The 21,189-nt window shown below is 45.9% G+C and overlaps 1 protein-coding gene across 8 annotated transcripts in view; it reads right to left on the reverse strand.

The window, feature by feature from the left end:
• EPHB1 (EPH receptor B1) overlaps positions 1 to 21,189 on the reverse strand; it is a 252,936-nt gene that overhangs the window by 146,876 nt on the left and 84,871 nt on the right. For all 8 annotated transcript variants that reach the window (XR_014471836.1, XR_014471837.1, XM_083178424.1 and 5 more), the window contains exon 2: positions 15,431 to 15,495. Coding sequence is in view for 6 of the 8 variants with exons in the window: in XM_083178424.1 (XP_083034550.1) it covers positions 15,431 to 15,495 (65 nt within the window). In the remaining 2 variants the exon portion in view is untranslated. The remainder of the gene's footprint in view (positions 1 to 15,430; positions 15,496 to 21,189) is intronic.

Raw genomic sequence — 21,189 nt, forward strand, 5'->3', positions numbered from 1 at the left:
AATCATTTACACTGCAAAATCTAACTGGTTTTGCAGTGTAAATGATTGCCGCTTTAAAAAAAAAAAAATCTCTCACTTTCTGAATCATCTTATTAAATTTCCCCCCATGGTTTTCAAAGTTTTGGCCACATTATGGGCCTTATTTTGGTTCATTCTTTCTGACAAAATCCTTCTTAGATGGGCAAAACCATGTGCACTGCAGGTGGGGCAGGTGCTACTTGTGCAGAGAGAATCAGATTTGGGTGGGGTTTTACTTCAAAGTGAGATCTATATTGCAGTGTAAAAATAAAGCAGTCAGTATTTTCCCTGCACAGAAACAAAATTACTCACCCAAATCTAATTCTCTCTGCACATGTTACATTTGCCCCCCCTTCAGTGCACATGGTTTTGTCCATCTAAGAAGGATTTTGTCAGAAAGAATGAACCAAAATAAGGCCCTATATGACACCATCTCCAGATGTAGCCACTCCTTTAAGCCATAGTAGCAGTTAGCCATAGTAGTAGCAGAGGGATCTTTTCCGATCCCACTCCAGCAGCTTTCAGCCAGCACTGGCACGGATCCCGGAAACTGAAATGTGCTCATACGTAGGGTCAGATTCCCCTGGAGGAGTGTTTACCAAATGTGAATACAATTCTTTAAAATGACAGGAATATGACTCGCTGGGACAGCAGTTATCACTGCCGCTGTCCCGTGGGTTTCCCTATGTACATATCAGGGATATTTGAATTAAAAAACGACAACTAATAAGTGCCGGTGCACGGGTGGGGGGTGGGGAGGAATAAGGCCGCCGTGCTGCTCCGGGGGGGGGGGGTTCCGGTGTATATATTACTCACCCTTCAGGAGGTGAGGCGCTCGGGTCTAGCTCAGCGGGCGGGAGGGAGAGCTGGAGAGCTTAGCGGGCAGGAGGGAGGCCTCGCAGTTCAGTCCCAGCGCAGTGTGACTGACATCTTCCTGACTTCCTCCACCCGCACTGTGTACAGCCGCTCAGCCGGGCAGCACTGAGCACTTGGCTCACCCTCAGACGCTGCCCGGCTGAGCGGCTGTACGCGATGCGGGTGGAGGAAAATGTCAGTTAACATGCACCGGGGTCCGGGACTGATCTGCACACAGCGTAGCGAGCCCTCCCTCCTGCCCGCTAAGCCAGACCTCCAGCTCTCCCTCCTGCCCTGCTCCCAACTACCGCCCCCCAGTGGCCGGCGCCCTAGGCAAATGCCCAACACTGCCTAGTGTTGGCGCAGGCCCTGCAACAAATTGTGTCAGTTTAAATATGCCCAATAAGCCATTAAAAAAAAACAATAACAAATTACTTTCAGTGGTGTAACTCACATTCCCAAATATCAGCAGTACACGGAGGAATACCGAATATAATTTTTACACTTTACAGCAATTTTCCATTCATTCATTTGAATGAAATAAATGCATAACAAAAGCAAACGAAATTTTGAACAAATGCACTGGTGAATTTATCCTAATGTCCGCCGCAGACGCGGCAATGCTGCCAGCAACATCAGCAAACTGTCTCAATAATTATGCCTAGGTAATCCCTAAACAAGTGCGGTGCCCAGAAAAAAAATAATACACAACCGATCTGATGATTTTCAGGCACACCAGTAATACAGTTGGCAGATGACACGGTCAGTGACTGGCAGATGATCATGCACAAACAAGACTAAAGTAATCGCTAATCAGTTACCTATTCCAAAATAACCACATCTGCCCATGTTGGCCTCTCTCCTGAGTGTTCAGATCACGACAGGTGGACTGGCATGTCTGTGGCAATGACATCACACATACCTAATCATTCAAGCTACTTGGTGAATACAGGATGGACAGTGGACGCATGAGATTGGTTCTATGATGCGTTCGTTGTTGATGCCTCTGCAGATTGGTAGGTGTAGTTTAAGGAACACAAACACTGGAGATATTATGGGTTGTTACTGCACATTATTAGAATTTCCAACAATGATTAGAGAGGACCATCTTTATCAGGAGTCATGAAGCAGTCAGAACAAGATGGCGGATAGTCTGTCTGTGGCAGTTGTCTTCTGCAGTAACAGGCCGCAATGGCTTCAGAAGCAAGGTGGCAAATTGAACGGTTATCAGGCCATGTAGGTAAGTTTGTCAAACAGGCCAGATCACTACTGACCATGGGCAACACATCCTGTCCTGGGCAAAGGCAATGTAGGCAAATGCCTAGGGTGTCACTGCTCCAGCGCCCAATAAGCCTTGCAGCCGGCTACCATGTTTCCTGGCACACACTGACAGAAGGAAGTGCCCACAGATGTGACCTCTTGGTGGTGGCACTGTCAGTGTATCTCTCTTCCACGTCAATGACAGTTGGACGGAGGAGCCAACAGCAAAATATGATATCGCCCAGGGTAACCAAACCAGCGTCATCCACCATCGAGGTAACTGGTCATCAGTTTGTGGCATATGCTTGTGAACTGGAGGCACAGGCTAGGCTAACATATTGGCCAGGGCAGTAGATTCCAGGCCATCTTAAAATAGCATAATGAGCCCCTTGACAAAGCCGTGCAGTGGGGCCCCTACCTACACAACCTTACCTATCTCTGTGCTCCTCACTGATGTCGGGCATGATGAAGGAGGACAGGGGGAGGAGGGATGCCTGCCAATGCTGGCCAGTGCTAACAGGATTGCCGTAAGCAACATTCATGTTTTCAGTTTTTGCCCTGCCTTAAGCTGCTCTGGGGCCCCTATGCTTGTTGGGCCCCCAGGCAGTAGCCCAACAACAAAATCCCATAAAAAAAAAAACAGGCTTCTATGCAACTAAACCAGATAATCGCGCACTGCTTTTTGCATGCATTGCTAATGCTGCTGTGACTACGGTAAAGGGTTAAGTTGTATGGCTTTTACTGTACAGATGCAATAATGCTAGTGATTCCTTGGAGCCCGCTTAAGCTGTTGTAGAATTACTAGCACCAGCATGCCATGCACAGCTTGCACGACACGCTGCGATAGGCCTTTATTTCCCGAATAGCTATGGAGTGTCATACTGGCGGCAGGGATACCTGCTTGTTATATAGAATATGGCCGTATTGTAGCATGATCTGACAAGGCCACCCTGATGTGGGCATATTAATGCCAGTTATTGCAGCATTTGAACTGGAGCCCGACCCTAAAACCAGGCATTGGCAGCTATAAAAGGTGGGCAACATAAAATGATTGAATACATATCTTTCTACTAGGATCCCATCCACAATACCTGTCAGGTAATAATCCTACCATTAGCACCAGGCTAACCCCTTTCTCAACTGGCAAAACACTTTGTGGGAAATGCACTATTTCAGATGGAATGTTGCTATGGGCAAACAATCAGAATCTACAGTACTTCTTATTTATTGAGCACCTTCTAGAAGATACAAATGGGTCCACGCTAATTTGCCGAACAGGCACATCGAGGCAACCAACCGCGGCGCCCCGTTCCCCGGCACAGGGATGCGCGAGCATCTCACACGCATTTGCGCCTCATTCGCACCGTGGCGTGCTGAATCGCGCGCCGGGAGTCACTCTAATGAGTGTGGCTCCATCTCTATTATACAGAATCTGATTGGTTGCCCATAGCAACAGCCCATCTGAAATAGAACTCCCATCTTAGTAAATATCCCCCTTTAAATAGAAAATACCCATTGGGGTTCTGTTCTGGTGTTGGTTTTGCAGTGGTACTTCATTCAGGACTATTGTACAACAGCACAGGTTACATTTTGAGGTGATGAGACGAGTCTACAGAGGCGACATTGTCTATATAATATTCAATACTATCTGAATTCCCCTTCTGTACTCAATGATTTAGTTAAGTCAGCAGCTCCCCCCCCCCCCCCCCAGCTCCCCACTCTTGTCCCATTGTGAAGTAGATACTCCTCTCTCTGCTCCATCGGTAACCATGGTAATGTCAGCCGCTGGTGTTCAGCTGTCATTGCCGAGTGCAGCGTACATGTGATTAAGTGAAGGCCACAGCCTGTCAGCCTTCTACCAAGTTTATGGTGTATTACACATAATAGAGATTGGGTATGACTGACAGGTGTCCTTATAATTTGTTTAACCCGTACCCTCCTGGAACTATAGATATGCATATTGTTATGGTTCATTTTCTCCATAATAGCATTCATTTGATTAATAGAATAATCTAAAGACAGATTCTAACACATTGCAGAGAACAGTGGGCTTGTTATATTTGTTTACAAGATTGAGAATTAGCTGCCAAACGTCTTGATTGGGAGAGGGGGCAGACATTTTGCTTTGTCTACAGAGAATGTATGATGCCTGAAAATACAGAAGGATATACCATCAAATCTAACATACAGATCTTTTAGATTATGAAGTCCAGTTTATGTCGCTGGCAGTTGAGGGGTTACATTTTGTCACAGACCAATCAACAATGTCGTGATAATAGACTGTGGGGGAGGGATAGATGTGTTTCTGAATGCCACTAATCCCAATTAACCTCCTAGGCTCAAAAGAAAGAATGATCTGTGTCTTGCTTCCCTGATTATGAGGCTGCCTCGCGCTCTGATGTCCCCTCTAGCTGGAGAGAGCTTGTTTAATCTCCGCAGGGGTTCCTGGGTTACTATCACAGGCCCTGGCAAACAAAGCTCCACAATGTACATGACTCGGATATTATTTTAGCGAACACAGGGGAGTGTTATCGGCAGGGCTGCCATCAGGAATTTTGGTGCCCGGGACTCACTTCCAGTACCAGTTCCAGTCCCCCCCATATCATTTGATTTACCATAACCTGGCTCCTGCTCCCCCCATTTCCTCTTCTGCTGAGCTGCAGCCCGGAGCGCAGGCATCTTCAACTCAGGATGCCAGTGGCCAATTAAAACGCAGCCCCGGCTGGTAAGCCAATCAGAGCTTGCATCCCGGCTGTCGGTCTGATTGGCTGCCTGTACGCAAGCTCTGATTGGCTCAAAGCCCGGTGCAGCATTTTAATTGGCCGCCGGCGACCTGGGTTGAATAAGCCTACGCTCCAGGACCTGCTTTGTTCAGCGCACTGAGGCCATCGCAGCTGAGGCAGTTGGGGGTGGGGGGGGTTGCGGTTTCTAAAATTAGCTGCTCCGGCCCTTTCAGAGGCTGAGGCCCGGGACAGCTGTATCCACAACACCCCACCACCCCCCGGCCTGGTTACCGTTATCCCTTTAGAACGTACGTTCTCACGAGCAGGGCCCTCTTCCCTCATGCGCTCTTCCTTCTCTTACTTAAACCATCTTCGACAACACCAAATCACACAGTTGTCTGCTAGGCTGATACTTATTTCAATATCCTCTGCTAATGTAGCTATGTACCCAATATTGCCCAGTGTGTATGCTGACCGATGATGGGGAAACGCACTGAGTAATTTTCGCCCATTTTAACGATTTCCCCGGGGGTGGACGACATTACATAACGCAGCGCTAAGGAAAGCCATCTACCCCGTCGCTCATCTAATACCGGCAGATGGGCGGTCGGGCCAACGATGATGTGGGTAGTGTGCAGCAGCGCTCACCACTCATCACTGCCCCGTACACACTTTCTGCCAGCTCAAAAGACAAAACCGAGCTGCTTTCAGCTCAAAATTGCCCAGTGTGTATGGGCCTTAAGTCACGGTTTCCGGCTTTGCTTATTTACGTACTCTGTAATTGGGCTCTGCGGATCCCTTGTGGCGCCATATAAATAAAGTATAATAATATGACCTGCTTCTGACACCACATTGTTCACGGTGGCAACTTCACATATTTAAACTACACAAAGTACTTACTGTATACTCAGACATGTTCTTCTTACTTAACACTGAAAGGGAACAGTAATTTGGCTTTTTTGGGCAACTTTATGTAAGAGCGTGTAGATATGGATGCACTGTATAGGGTCAGATATGCAGGGCCTCCGAGAGGGGGGTTTACTAATTATCCGGGCTCGGGCTTGCTCGATGGGCCCTGGTGCACCCCAACCCCCTTCCATCCCGGGCAGCAGCGTCTCACTGACAGCGTGAGAGCTCATACTGAGCCTGCTGTGGGGGCGTGGCCTAATCGGGGGGAGGTGACCATGCCTCCCGTGATTAGGCCACACCCCAAAAATTTTACCGGGGCCCGGAATACCTCTCGGCTGCCCTGCAGATATGCGCAAATTCGTTCTTTAAATAAAGATGGCATTTATCATCCAGTTTCCACCCACTATTATTAATGGCTGCCATGGTACAACACTCTTCTTAGATAATACTATGAAATGCCCTCTGAGGGAAGAAAGTTGATGTGCAGTTACCGGATAGACAGATGAAGGTTACACCAGCGCCCTTACAGTATAATGTTCTGGAATAAATGTGATGTGTGACTGAGCTGTTATCTGTAATACACCTGCTAGCCAAGTAGCCTTTCCCATGTCAGGGAAGGGATTAGAGAAGCAGGGTATAGCACACAGCCCAGACAGGTAAGTGTGTCAGCCATCGTACATACTGGAAGAATATTTTCCTGTTCGGAATCTCCTACAGTAGTTACGTGCACAGTGCATGAATCACAAAGTCCATGGTTGTTAATAGGGTACATAGAGTATCCCATAACTTTCCCAATAGTGACCATTATGAGACATCATGTCAAAATATGCGGTACTGTACTTCTTGCACAAAACATCCTGAGATAAGAGACCATGATGACACAAAATCATTATATCGACCCTCCCTATTATAGAGGACAGGGGTGCGCAGGGAAATCTGCAATGTGGGGCTGCTAATTACTGGGAGTAGTAGCACATACAGTCCCCCCCATAGAATCAGATTATAAAAGGGCTGGGCACATGCATGGTTGCAGGCTGCATCTGGCGTGTTCTAACACTGCGCACGTATGGTTGGTTCGAAGAGGGAGTGTTCACAAAGTTTGGGCTACAGTATGTAGCGCTGGATGCAATTGATTCCATTTCCATCCAGCGCTACATACTGTAGGTAGCCCAAACAAGTGTGTTCTGATAATGATGTATAAAATGTGCAGGTAGGGGACAGGTGCAGCGCAGAGACACAAAGATGTGCAATTAGTCCTTTGCACTGAGCACAGGAGCAATTCCAGCCAGCACTTCTCCTGCAATGTGTGCTGCTCCCCCTGCTTCACCCTCTTCCCTCATACAGGTGATCTTTCTCAGTGTGCTAGAAACTCTCCATATTGATGGCCTGCATATCCAGTCCAACCTTGCCTCAGGCCTACTGTCTGTGGGACATGCTCGGGTGAAGACATAATGTAGTTGCTGGTGGCCCCACCACATTCACTTCCATCACCCCAGAGGCATTCAGAGAGGTAGACGGAGGACCGAGGTACATACCGCCTGGGCTCTCTACTTATTCCTGCTCTTGGGTGCATAAAGCCAAACCTGGAGAAATGGGAGAAGTCCATGTGCCCATCTCTGGGGTGGCACCCGAAGGCGACTGGCTTCCATTGTCTCCTGTATTTGTGCCCCTGGATGGTAAAGATGACTAATTTGGAGAAATTACCAGTCTGGATCTGCTTCCAGGGTAGCAAGCAATGTCAGCATGGTGATGGAAGATGGACTGTGCTCAAAGATATAGAGTTCTATACCGGGGCCTAGACTATGAGTAAAATATGGGCAGGTTGGTGAGAATGGACCATGTTGGGCCTACCAGGAGAAGGTCAACCTGCACAGAGTGATGCAAATCTTGGATTGTGAGAGCAAATAAGGAGATCATTCAATATTGAAAAGTCTTGCGCTGTATTAAAAAAAAAAAAAAAAAACACAACGGTTTAAAGTGCCTGAGGGTGTTTTGTTCTTCATTACTTCATAAAAGTGACATTAATAGCCATGGAAGAGAACTGCTGAGTGCATTTACTGCCGATGTTTCAGGTATGAAAGCTGCTTTCAGGCTGCTTATGTTTCCTAATTACACATCTCAACTGTAAAGAGAGAGAGAGAGTGAGAAAGGGGGGAGTGCAAGCGCGCAGAGACAGTGAGAGGAGAGGGAGAGCTGAATGAGGAGAGATCTGCTGTAAGCAGGGGCCAAAAAGGGGCAGGATAAACTCTCTCTGCCAAATTGCATCTTTAGGGGTTCTATGGGCCTAATTCAGTAAGGATCGCAAATAAGCTGCTCACAGCGGTCTAGAATTTGCCACCGTTAAGTAATGCAAATGATGGAGAAAGTGAGTAGCACAACTAACTGCATTTGCAATCACATCAATCAGAGATGTTATCGCAGTGTATGAGAACCACTGGGACCATCGGTCATGGTGTCCCTCTGCAACTACAGACTAAATAAGACTAAACTTACTCAGGCTGCCCATCGCAGTGCAACTTGGAGGTGGACGAAATCGCGGCTCACCTGGCCACTTCTAGAAAACGGGGCAACATGCCCTTTTTTACAAAAAACACTGGCCACCACGATGGAGCCAACGGAGGGGGTAACGACGGTCATGCTGCAGCATGGCTGTTGTTGGGGATGTCCTCCCTCATCCGGCTGGATGAGAGATGGGGGTCGTTAACGACGCACGAGAGCGCACATCGTACACACTGGACGATGGACGATATTGTTCAAAGCCCTGTCTGAGCGGTATTGTGACCAATATGGTCTAGTGCGTATGGGCCTTAAGTTTCACTATTCTATTCTCCCTTTATGCTGGGATGGTAAAGTATGAACAAGTCAATTTAAAAAAAGTCGTTGATGGGAGTGCGCTGGCACGTCTAACTAATGCATGTCTAACTAATGCATGTCTAACTAATGCATGTCTAACTTTTGTCAATGTCTAGAAAATGCATTTCAACTTTTGTCAATGTATAATGTATGTCTAACTTTTGGTGTCGACCTATTGATGGTCTGATTAGATGTCTGTCAGCTGCCTGGAACCCTCCTTAACCCTTTCAAGTCCAAAGTCTAGTGAGGCTCAACAGCCCTAGCGCTAGTAGCAGATCCGGCGGTGAGCCGCTTTAAAATAAGAACATTAACATTGTTCAACATTCAACGTAGACCAATTAATTCATGTAAACCAGACTGTGTGAATTGCAAAAAAATTTTTAACTGCAAAAGGTTAATTACTGACTGCTCAGTGCTATTTATTATGTGCCACCTGTGATGCCTGTTACATACAAAACTCTTTGAGTGAGAGAGGGGCAGAATACCAGTAGTGTCAATGGGGGGTGCAAGCTGCCCTCCCATGTCCAAAGGGGTCGGGTGATTTAACTAGGTAGTTGTCACAGCTGGACACAATGAGCAAAGTCATCATGCAAATTCATTCTAAAATTGTCAAATTGACACTAATTTGTCTCCAATTCCAAAATCTGGAAGGGAAGCACCCTCCCACCCCCTCAGTGCTAACTCTAAATCTGCAGGACCACTGCCTTATAATAGTCCTGCAGAACTAAAAACAGCTTAGTTCATTAGCGACCACGTGCCCTTATCCCCCCCTGCCACAACCAGGAGTAGATTTCGAGGTCATTTACTGGCCCCAAGTTCTGTCCTGCGAGAGCACATTCCCTATTTCCACATGAATAAGATATTGGGTTCTGAAGAGGCCATTCCCATGTCCAGCCTCCGGACTCTCCTAAGCGGTTAAGGAGCAGTGTCTGTTATCCCCTCTCTAACACCGATCTATCTCACAGGATTACATTTACATTTCCACAATCCTTTGCACACAATGGGGCCATTAAATGAATATTTGCTTGTGCATTAATGTCCATCATAAAAGCCCCAGTAAAGTTTCATGGAGCGGAGGAAGGAATCCATCGGGAAGCTGACCTGTATAGACGTGGGCTTGTGTAATGGCAGCGCTCATATCCATAGCCAACACGTACAGTCACCGCCAGCAATAACTTAGAACGTCTGCTCAGGTCAACGCACTGGAACAGCTCCGTCCATCAAGTGTGTGACAGCGCCACAAATCCGGCTATAATTCAAAGTACTGCGCAAGTGTTGCTCCATTTAAATTCTTTTCATGTGATTGAACTAATAGTATACCCACCGGTACATGTTGTCCTATATACATAGTACTATCAATGTGTACTTTCCATGTACAGCATGAGGATGCCATATAAATAACTCAGGCCTCAATGATAAACACCAATATGTTCAATCAGTGGGCTCATCTACATATATACACAGTACAGTACTCCCGTAGAGGGAGAATAGAACCTGTGGCGAGCGCAGCGCGCCCGCAAGGGGCTTCTTTGTGCTCGCCCCCCTGTCGGAGCACCGGCAGTCGGGATACTGACTGTTAGGATCCCCACTGCACTTGCACTAGCCGCTTTCTAGGTGCCGGGACCAGTCAGCACAGACATTTTTTCTTCCAAGGAAATAAGGGCGTGGATGAAATGGTTGAGAGGTACAAGGTTAACACAGACAAAATGTCGACATTCTCAAGTGGGCACTGTCAAAAAGGTCAAAACAAGCAAAAGGTTGACATGGAAAAAAGGCCACACTAGAAAAGGTCAATATAAGTTTAAAAGAAATTGTGTCATTGTCGAGACCCTGGCACGTGCACCCCCAATTCATGTAGTGCACACACTTACATCGCTCACTTCGCTCGCCATTTTACGAGCATGGTGCATTGTGGTCGGTGTCCACGTGGATCTTAAAGCATGAGAAAGTCTAAAAAGAAGTGAAAAACTCACGTCGAGATTTTCGAGTGTTGGCGATTGTCGCGTTATTTTTTTCTCCTTTGTTTGTCAATATTGACATTTTATTTTCTATTCATCTGATGCTGGGTACACACGGTACAATTTGATATTCGGGATCGCATATACATCGTATGGAGATAGAACATGGTTTTAAGCTTTCGATGCCGATGCGCGCTCCCGTTCAGCTGAAATGGAAAGGCCAAATAGACAGTGCAGCAATGACTATATAGTGCAGATTTTGTGTAGATAACATGAATTGTATGTATATAGTACAGAGTTAGAAAAGATTGCATAGCAAAGGAATCTCACCGTGTGTTATGTGCTATGCAATCTTTGCTAACTTGTGCTATTTACATACAATTCATACAATCTGCACTATATATTCATTGCTGCACCGTCTATGCGGCTTTTTTATTTCAGCGGAACGGGAGCGCGCACCAGCATCGAACCGGGATAGAAAGCTTAAAAACATGTTCTATCTCCATTCGAAGTCTATGCGATCCCTATACACTCAAAATCGAATGTCAAACTGTACCGAGTGTACACAGCATAAGACAATCCTAATTAAATAGATTTTATTTTTTCATAGTGAACTGTGCACACAAAAAAACTACACAACTACAGTATTCGAAAGTCCGTCTGCACCACAGACTGCTGCTCCATGCCAACTCTGGGTTACTTTGGGCACACAAAAAGCCTCAGACAAAACTTAGCAACAAGGAACCAACACGGGTGCATGAATCAACACAACAGATAAGAAAAAGGGCCTGTCTGCTAGGTGTTGTCTACTTTCTCCATCATCAAATGCTAGAATATCTATAATACAGTCATTAGATAACACTATCTAGCACAGTTCATGGTACCTTTGAAGCATGAGCCAGATCTGAAGTGTGAAAAGGAAAAGCCACTTGTTTTAGTGGAACATGAGCATTCTTCTGGCTCTAGTAATAGAGAGGAAGAATCCTGCTCATGTTCCATGGATAACATTCATTAACTCATTCCTCTGTTCTCCTCGCCCTACACAGTGTTGCGCAGTACAGTGAACATACCGTACCACACTACACAAAAAAAAAAAGAATAGTCTCAGCCAATTCCAGAATGTTATACAGATCTACCAGACGGAGAAAAAAAATTGTACTTATTACTTATATGGTAGGAGAGCTTGCCCAAGAAATCCGAATTACTGGGACACGACCGGTAAGTAGACCTCCTCCCCCCACACCTTCATGTTTGCTGTACTGATTGTTCCTCCGTTCTCTGCAGCATGCTGGCTTCCACCACCGTTTCAAAATGAAGAACCTACCTTCTCTCACATTATAGGGGGGAGTGGGGCAGTACGGACGGTGTAGTGGTTAGCATTACTGCCTCACAGCGCTAAGGTCATGGGTTCGATTCCCACCATGGCCCAAACTGTGCAGAGTTTGTATATTCTCCCCGTGCTTGCGTGGGTTTCCTCCGGGGTACTCCAGTTTCCTCCCACATTCCAAAAATATACTGGTAGGCTAATTGGCTTCCAACAAAATTAACCCAAGAATGTCTGTGTGTGTGTGTGTATGTACATGTGGCAGGGAATATAGATTGTAAGCTCCACTGGGGCAGGGACTGATGTGAATGCTCAACTATTCTCTGTAAAGCGCTGCGGAATATGTGTGCGCTATATAAGAAACTGTATAAATAAATAAATAAATAAATAATGTTGCTGAATTATCAGCATGAAGTTTATGTGCACCGCAAAACAAGCAGTACATAGAGTATATAGGCCGGTTTCAATTACATTATGTTTATAAGGGCCAGTTACAGTACACTGATTCTGCTGGTGGCTCCACAGGCTTCTCCGCTAACTGAATTGGCCCCTAAATTTAATTGCGAGATGATATCATCTTTCAATCACAGACTAACATGCTTGAGTCACTCTTCCACCTTTGTCAATCATACAGATGTGTCCACATATATCTAGCCTCCTTTCGCAATAAACAGTCCTGCTAGTTGAACCTCGATAGAGCCGGGTTTTTTTTTTTCTGTTAAACCGGTCCTTTTTTTTTTTTATATGATATGTGGCGTGCCTACAGGTATATCGATGTGTGACTGCGGCTGTGTCTGCATTTGAAATGCTGCATTATAGTGTTTTCCTGGAAAACACTAACATTCCATTAATTTGAGAAGCTGCTTGTATGTCCTATTTTCTCCATTTGCAAATAAGACACTATGGGCGGGATTCTCTAAAATCCGCAGCCCTCTTCGCCCGGCATCGCATTTCTAATGACCGAATATTCTCTAAAATATGCGGTCATTAACGCAAGGGACAGCTCTTGCGATAAGAGCTGTCCCTTGCGATGCGACGCCGTTGCTGGACTTCCGGGTCATCCGTCTGCGCATGCGCAGACTGACGCGCCGGCCGCAGGGCATGCTGGGAGGGATCCGTGACGGATCCCTCACACACCGCTGCGGTAAGAAGCCCATAGGCTTCTGCAGGGAACCGCCAGATTTTGCTGGCGATTCCCTCCGCAGCGGTGACACTGCGGAGGGAGGTTAGAGAATACAGAAATGCGGTAAAAACCCAGATAACGGGGTTTTTACCGCATTTCTGTAATAGAGAATCTCGCCCTTTATAACAGAAAAGTGTTGCAAAACAGACACCCAGCGCTACAGAGTCGCATGTAGCTCACTCGTTATGTACAACGCAACTTGTATCACCATAGAGCAAGTATGTCCAAACTATGGCCCTCCAGCTGTTGTGAAACTACAATTCCCATCATGCCTTGCCATAGTTTTGCTATTAGTGAACTGTGAATGCTAAACGATGGCAAAGAATGCTGGGATGTGTAGTTTCACAACAGCTGGAGGCCCACAGTTTGGACATGCCTGACATAGAGGATACTGTATGTCCCGTTTCTTGAGGGGACAGTCCTGATTCATGGTGGACATTCGCACATATTAAATAGAATATATCTGGTCTGTCAGAATGCAAATGAGTTAGTGGACCGAGGCATAGTTTGTGTTAAATAGGGGCCTGGTTAATTAGTGCAATAATGTATTCAGGCCACAACATAGATGATCGGTGGCACCAGAGATTTACATTCATTTACCCTGTGTGGAGTATATATGTTCTCCCCGTGCTTGTGTGGGATTCCTCTGGATATTTCAGTTTAATGCCACAATCCAAAAATATACTGGTAGGTTAATTACGTCAACGGATCTTTGATTTCTAGAAGGACCATGTTATGGCCGATCACGCTTATTCGAACCCGTCTAGTTTGATGCCTAAAGATCCGCATCTAGATCAACAGTAACGGGAGTTGATGGGAGCGTGGTCGACAGTCACATCGTTGACATGAGTTTGTCACTTTTTTGGTGCGGGTCAACTTGGTTCATACTTTATTATAATCTAACTCTATGTCCACTTGGATAGTAGTGTGCCGAGCATATACAGTGTCCATGCCGACTTATGTCGACACAGCCACCTAAAAACTTGAAAAACTCATGTCAACCATGTAACCGTCGACCACTCTCCCGTCGATCTAAGGCCTGAGTCTAACTTTCGTTGCTGTCGATCTAGACAGCGTTGATCAGCTATATCATAAACATTAATTGTCTCCCAACAAAAATGAACCCAAGAATAAACATGTGTGCATGTACAAGTGGTAGGGACTGTAAGCTCCACTGGGGCAGGGACTGATGTGAGTGGCCAAATATTGTGCCAGATGTACTAACATATGCGACTAGCATCGCAAAGCGGTAAAGGAGACCCCCCGTGATACCTGTGATGTGTTGTGTGGGGGGTCTCTGTCACATCCCTGGTCTCTTCCTCACTTCTGCTGTAGGGGAAGTGTTCTCTCCCGGCGCCTACTCCTCCCCCTGCAGCCGGAAGAACCTCTGGCTGTGACATGCTGCTAGGGGGAGGAGGAGTTTGACGGAGGACGGGGCGAGACTAGTGGGGTCAGCATCTGCAGCGGGTGGCGATAAGAAGCCCATAGGCTTAGGTAGCGATACCCTGGCTGGCGAAGACGCGGTGGCTGGGTCTTAGGACATTTGAAAATGCGGTAAAACCCCCGAAAATGGGGGATGTACCGCATTTTTCCCTTAGTACACCCCGTCCATTATCTGTACAGTGCTGCGGAATATGTGTGCGCTTTATAAATAACTGGTAATAAATAAATAGAATTGACAGATTATTTGCTATAGAGGTCTTTTCCCGCTCTGTAATACTGTGTTCGAAATCATCTTGGTACATTAATGACAACAGAGCTTTAGTTCAGAGCAGGATGATCCAGCTGCTGCAGAAATGCACTACAAATCCCAGCATGCTTTAGTTTGGCCGGGTATAATGGGAGTTATCGCTCCCCATCAGCTGGAAAGGCGCACTTTGTGTAAGAACAGAATAGGTTAAAAAAACATAGCTAACCACAACAGGGGAGAAAACAACTCAAAACATTGGGGGTTATTCTAGTTCATTCTTTCTGACAAAATCCTTCTTAGATGGACAAAACCATGTGCACTGCAGGTGGGGCAGATGTAACTTGTGCAGAGAGAATTAGATTTGGGTGGGGTTTTTCTTCAAAGTGAGATCTATATTGCAGTGTAAAATAAAGCAGTCAGTATTTTCCCTGCACAGAAACAAAATAACTCACCCAAATCTAATTCTATCTGCACATGTTACATCTGCCCCCCTGCAGTGCACATGGTTTTGTCCATCTAAGAAGGATTTTGTCAGAAAGAATGAACTAGAATAAACCCCGTCAGATACATGTGCAATAATGCCCCCGCACTACTGCAACACACACACATTCAGAAACGCACACATTATTTTGTGATCATATTCGCACTTATACTCACCCCTGTAGAAGGAGTCGCTGTCCAGCCGAGCTCAGCTGTAGCCGTCCTGGTGTCCATTAGGGTCTCTGTGAGGAAAGAAAGAACAAGAATTCATTGGGCGATATGATACACAGTCGGCTTGTCCTATGAAATATCCTGCTATGCATTAACGATTTAGTTCCACACAATATAACCCACGATGAAAGTGGTTTCCGTGTCATTAACCAGTCTACATTTTATTTTCACAGTTTGATTTTGTACCTTTAACGTCCAAAGCCGGCAATGTTGTTCTGATTTACTTTCACATATTCCACATCATCAACCATCATTGCCAGAGATGTCCTTGGCCATTCGTAATAACAATATCACTCAGCGGTAAATAAATGACTTTGTACATATGTATACAGATGGCACAACTGAACCAGGCAATTCAGATGATTATTTTACAGCATGGTCTTAAGTTTGGATGAAAATGAAAGAAGAATGTTCCCTATTACTGGTACTTCTAATGATAGTATCTATACAAGTCAAGGGTCAATATGCAGCTCATAAGGAGGACAACTGCCAATCACACAATGAAGGTTGCTACAAAAGCTAGCAGCTTTACTAAATAAAGGCAGAAATGAGAAAAAAACTATTTATCATTGGTGGATCAGTGGGTGCATATTGCAGCAATACGGAACATGGATTCTCTACAGAGAAGTCAGGAAACCGTACGTATCCTGGGACCTTGGGGAAAATCCCTGCAGCTAACTCAGTCATGATGCCAACAATCACCTTACTGACCGCGGCATCCCTACTGTCAGAATTCCGACACATTCTGCTGGTAAGTATTAGGGTTAGGCTCCATGGTGGTAAAGGTTGGGGTAGGCTTCGGGTAGGGGGAGATTAGGGTATTGTTGCACAAGAGGTAGGTTAGTGTGCAGGGGGGAGGTTAGGGTTAAGCAGTGGGAGGGTTAGGTTAGTGTGGAGGGGGAAAGTTAGGGTAAGGCTGTGGGGGGGAGGTTAGGGTTAGGATGTGGGGGGGAGGTTAGGGTTAGGCTGTGGCAGGTTAGTGTAGAGGGGGAGGTTAGGGTTAGGCTGTGGGAGGGGGAAGTTAGTGTGGAGGGAGAAGGTTAGGGTTAGGATGTGGGAGAGGAGGTTAGTGTTGAGGGAGGAAGGTTAGGGTTAGGATGAGGGAGGTTAGTGTGGAGGGGGAGGTTAGGGTTAGGCTGTGGGAGGGGGAGGTTAGTGTGGATGGGGAAAGGCTAGGGTTAGGATGTGGGAGGGGAGGTTAGTGTGGAGGGAGAAGGTTAGGGTTAGGATGTGGGAGGGGGAGGTTAGTGTGGAGGGAGAAAGGTTAGGGTTAGGATGTGGGAGGTTAGTGTGGAGGGGGAGGTTAGGGTTAGGCTGTGGGAGGGGGAGGTTAGTGTGGATGGGGAAAGGCTAGGGTTAGGATGTGGGAGGGGAGGTTAGTGTGGAGGGAGAAGGTTAGGGTTAGGATGTGGGAGGGGGAGGTTAGTGTGGAGGGAGAAAGGTTAGGGTTAGGATGTGGGAGGTTAGTGTGGAGGGGGAGGTTAGTGTGGAGGGAGAAAGTTAGGATGTGGGAGGTTAGTGTGGAGGGGGAAGGTTAGGGTTAGGCTGTGGGAGGGGGAGGTTAGTGCGGAGTGGGAAGGTTAGGGTTAGGCTGTGGGAGGGGGAGGTTAGTGCGGAGTGGGAAGGTTAGGGTTAGGCTGTTGGAGGGGGAAGGTTAGGGTTAGGCTGTGGGAGGGCGAGGTGGGGGGAATGGATAGGGTTACAGTACCTATCAAAAAGTGTCGGGTCAGATCCCGACACCCATCTTTCTGAACCCATCTGGAATTACATAACAGCAGAAAAGCATACCTTTTCACAGTTTCTTAAGTTTAGCTGCCATCCCCATAAATGTGTACGGGTACCGAGGTAGCGAGGTACCGCTTGGGGAATAGAGGATATCTCTTCGGTAACTCCTTTGTAGTCAAAGAGCTGTACAAGAACACGGTAAGAAACTCTTTTCTGTGTACAACATAAATAGGGTGTGGGTCATTAGGTCAATAGGTCCATCACTATTGGTTGACAAGCAGAAGCTCGACACATGAAAAGGTCGACATGATCAAAAAGTTAACACCAGGAAATGGTCTTTTTGATGTGTTGACCTTCTGCCTGTCGACCAATAGTCAAACAGACCCCGCATTGCCCACTGTACCATTCATACGGTTAGTGTATTAGTATGAAATGACTCCGTAAATCTTTATCTGTCAGACGAATAGAAATAAAATGGATGTTCCGTTTAAGGATTTCCCTAAACAACCCTGCACGCGCTATAGCAATAACCGCCAAGTGGGTAAGAACGCATTCTGTAGGGTTGAAGGAAGAAAATAACAATTTGCCGTATGGAAATGATTTATACTCTTTGACAGACACACAAACAAAAAAAAAAACCACAACGGGAAAACCCCATTCCCAGCAAGTGTAAGGCGAGGGCAGGGTCAGTTCTAAATCAGCCCTATAATGTTTTATTATTCAATCACAAATGCCAGGCAGGCTAAGTTGCAGGAGGTCACATGAAGGCACCGGAGATGTCACTTTTGATGCATTGATAATCTAGGAAGACGCTGAGTTATGGATTTCGATTATGTCTGGCGAGGAACAGAGAATTATGGTTCAGTGACTCCCATTTCATTATCACGCCGCACATCACTAACTGCACTCTGCTCATTCCATCACTGAAGCTACACAGCACCGCCCGGGCCTGCGCCAGCTCAGCGTCGCCTCGTGCTGCACGTCACGTCCAACTAGAATTCTTCTCTTCCTCAACAATTACCAAGGAAACAAATGTAACATTCACTCGGTTTTCCCTTTAGTCAGATGCCTGCAGCTCCTACTTTACATTCGCTCATTTCAAACGAATTCAAGTTTTTGTCCATGTTTTTCATTTTGCCTGGCTGCACCTCTCAGCTGTTCCCTATAAACATACGGAATAATCTGGAAGGTTTAATTTTAAACTGGCTTTGTTAGGGGGGAAAAAATGACTTATTCAGTATAGTGCTAAACAGCAGGTTTCAACGAATAGATTCAGAGTAGTGCCCTATGTATGCCTTCTATCTATCTAGCTATCTGTTCTTACTAAGGGCCAGATGTATCAAGCTTCAAAAAGTGAGAAAGTGGAGAGTGATAAACATCCAGCCAATCAGCTCCTACCTGTCATTTTTCAAACCCAACCTGTAACATGAATGGTAGGAGCTGATTGGCTAACTGCTTATCACTCTCCACTTTAATCACTTTTTTGAAGCTTTATACATCTGGCCCTAAGCATGCTATAAAAGGGATGTGGTCAAAATACTGGCAGTCTGGATCCCGACTAGCAGGAGACCAACAAAGATGTTCCCGATGATCAGAATCCTGATACATCCTGAAAGTACAGAGGATGGGGTTAGGCCAGGGGTTCCCAAACTTTTAAAATCACGGCACCCCGAAACACCAGGAATTTTTCCGTGGCACCCCTAGGCTAAAGGTTTATCATTAAGAAAGTCACAAGCAAATATTAAAGTTACTTAAATTGTGTTTATATCTTATCCTTAGGATCAGTTATGTGGGAATGGACAGGATTCACTACGGTCTGTCCCCAATTTAACTATTATATTAGACATAAATATTTTGAATTGGCCCTGGACCACCAATCCAAGGCACCCCTGCAAGTACCCCAAGGCACACCAGGGTGCCACGGCACACAGTTTGGGAAACACTGGGTTAGGCACTAAGGGGGTTATTTTGGTTCACTCTTTCAGACAAATTCCTTCTTAGATGGACAAAACCATGTGCACTGCAGTTGGGGCAGATGTTAGTTGTGCAGAGAGAATTAGATTTGGGTGGGGTTTTACTTCAAAATGAGATCTATATTGCAGTGTAAAAATAAAGCAGCCAGTATTTACCCTGCACAGAAACAAAATAACTCACCCAAATCTAATTCTGCCCCCCTGCAGTGCACATGGTTTTGTCCATCTAAGAAGGAATTTGTCAGAAAGAGTGAACCAAAATAACCCCCTAAGGGAGGGTTAGGGGCCGGCTGTGGGTAGGGGTGTGTGGGATAGTTAGGTATAGGCTGCGGAAGGGGGAGGTTAGGTTTAGATTGGGGTTGGGTGATGATACTTACCAGGATGTTTCAGGATTCTGAATGCCGGGATTTCATACCCAACTTGCTGTAAAAGCTGTATGCATTGATAATCTAGGAAGACGCTGAGTTATGGATTTCGATTATGTCTGGCGAGGAACAGAGAATTATGGTTCAGTGACTCCCATTTCATTATCACGCCGCACATCACTAACTGCACTCTGCTCATTCCATCACTGAAGCTACACAGCACCGCCCGGGCCTGCGCCAGCTCAGCGTCGCCTCGTGCTGCACGTCACGTCCAACTAGAATTCTTCTCTTCCTCAACAATTACCAAGGAAACAAATGTAACATTCACTCGGTTTTCCCTTTAGTCAGATGCCTGCAGCTCCTACTTTACATTCGCTCATTTCAAACGAATTCAAGTTTTTGTCCATGTTTTTCATTTTGCCTGGCTGCACCTCTCAGCTGTTCCCTATAAACATACGGAATAATCTGGAAGGTTTAATTTTAAACTGGCTTTGTTAGGGGGGAAAAAATGACTTATTCAGTATAGTGCTAAACAGCAGGTTTCAACGAATAGATTCAGAGTAGTGCCCTATGTATGCCTTCTATCTATCTAGCTATCTGTTCTTACTAAGGGCCAGATGTATCAAGCTTCAAAAAGTGAGAAAGTGGAGAGTGATAAACATCCAGCCAATCAGCTCCTACCTGTCATTTTTCAAACCCAACCTGTAACATGAATGGTAGGAGCTGATTGGCTAACTGCTTATCACTCTCCACTTTAATCACTTTTTTGAAGCTTTATACATCTGGCCCTAAGCATGCTATAAAAGGGATGTGGTCAAAATACTGGCAGTCTGGATCCCGACTAGCAGGAGACCAACAAAGATGTTCCCGATGATCAGAATCCTGATACATCCTGAAAGTACAGAGGATGGGGTTAGGCCAGGGGTTCCCAAACTTTTAAAATCACGGCACCCCGAAACACCAGGAATTTTTCCGTGGCACCCCTAGGCTAAAGGTTTATCATTAAGAAAGTCACAAGCAAATATTAAAGTTACTTAAATTGTGTTTATATCTTATCCTTAGGATCAGTTATGTGGGAATGGACAGGATTCACTACGGTCTGTCCCCAATTTAACTATTATATTAGACATAAATATTTTGAATTGGCCCTGGACCACCAATCCAAGGCACCCCTGCAAGTACCCCAAGGCACACCAGGGTGCCACGGCACACAGTTTGGGAAACACTGGGTTAGGCACTAAGGGGGTTATTTTGGTTCACTCTTTCAGACAAATTCCTTCTTAGATGGACAAAACCATGTGCACTGCAGTTGGGGCAGATGTTAGTTGTGCAGAGAGAATTAGATTTGGGTGGGGTTTTACTTCAAAATGAGATCTATATTGCAGTGTAAAAATAAAGCAGCCAGTATTTACCCTGCACAGAAACAAAATAACTCACCCAAATCTAATTCTGCCCCCCTGCAGTGCACATGGTTTTGTCCATCTAAGAAGGAATTTGTCAGAAAGAGTGAACCAAAATAACCCCCTAAGGGAGGGTTAGGGGCCGGCTGTGGGTAGGGGTGTGTGGGATAGTTAGGTATAGGCTGCGGAAGGGGGAGGTTAGGTTTAGATTGGGGTTGGGTGATGATACTTACCAGGATGTT

The sequence above is a fragment of the Crinia signifera genome, chromosome 3 (genome assembly GCF_055691185.1).
Source record: "Crinia signifera chromosome 3, ASM5569118v1, whole genome shotgun sequence".
Lineage (NCBI taxonomy): Eukaryota > Metazoa > Chordata > Amphibia > Anura > Myobatrachidae > Crinia > Crinia signifera.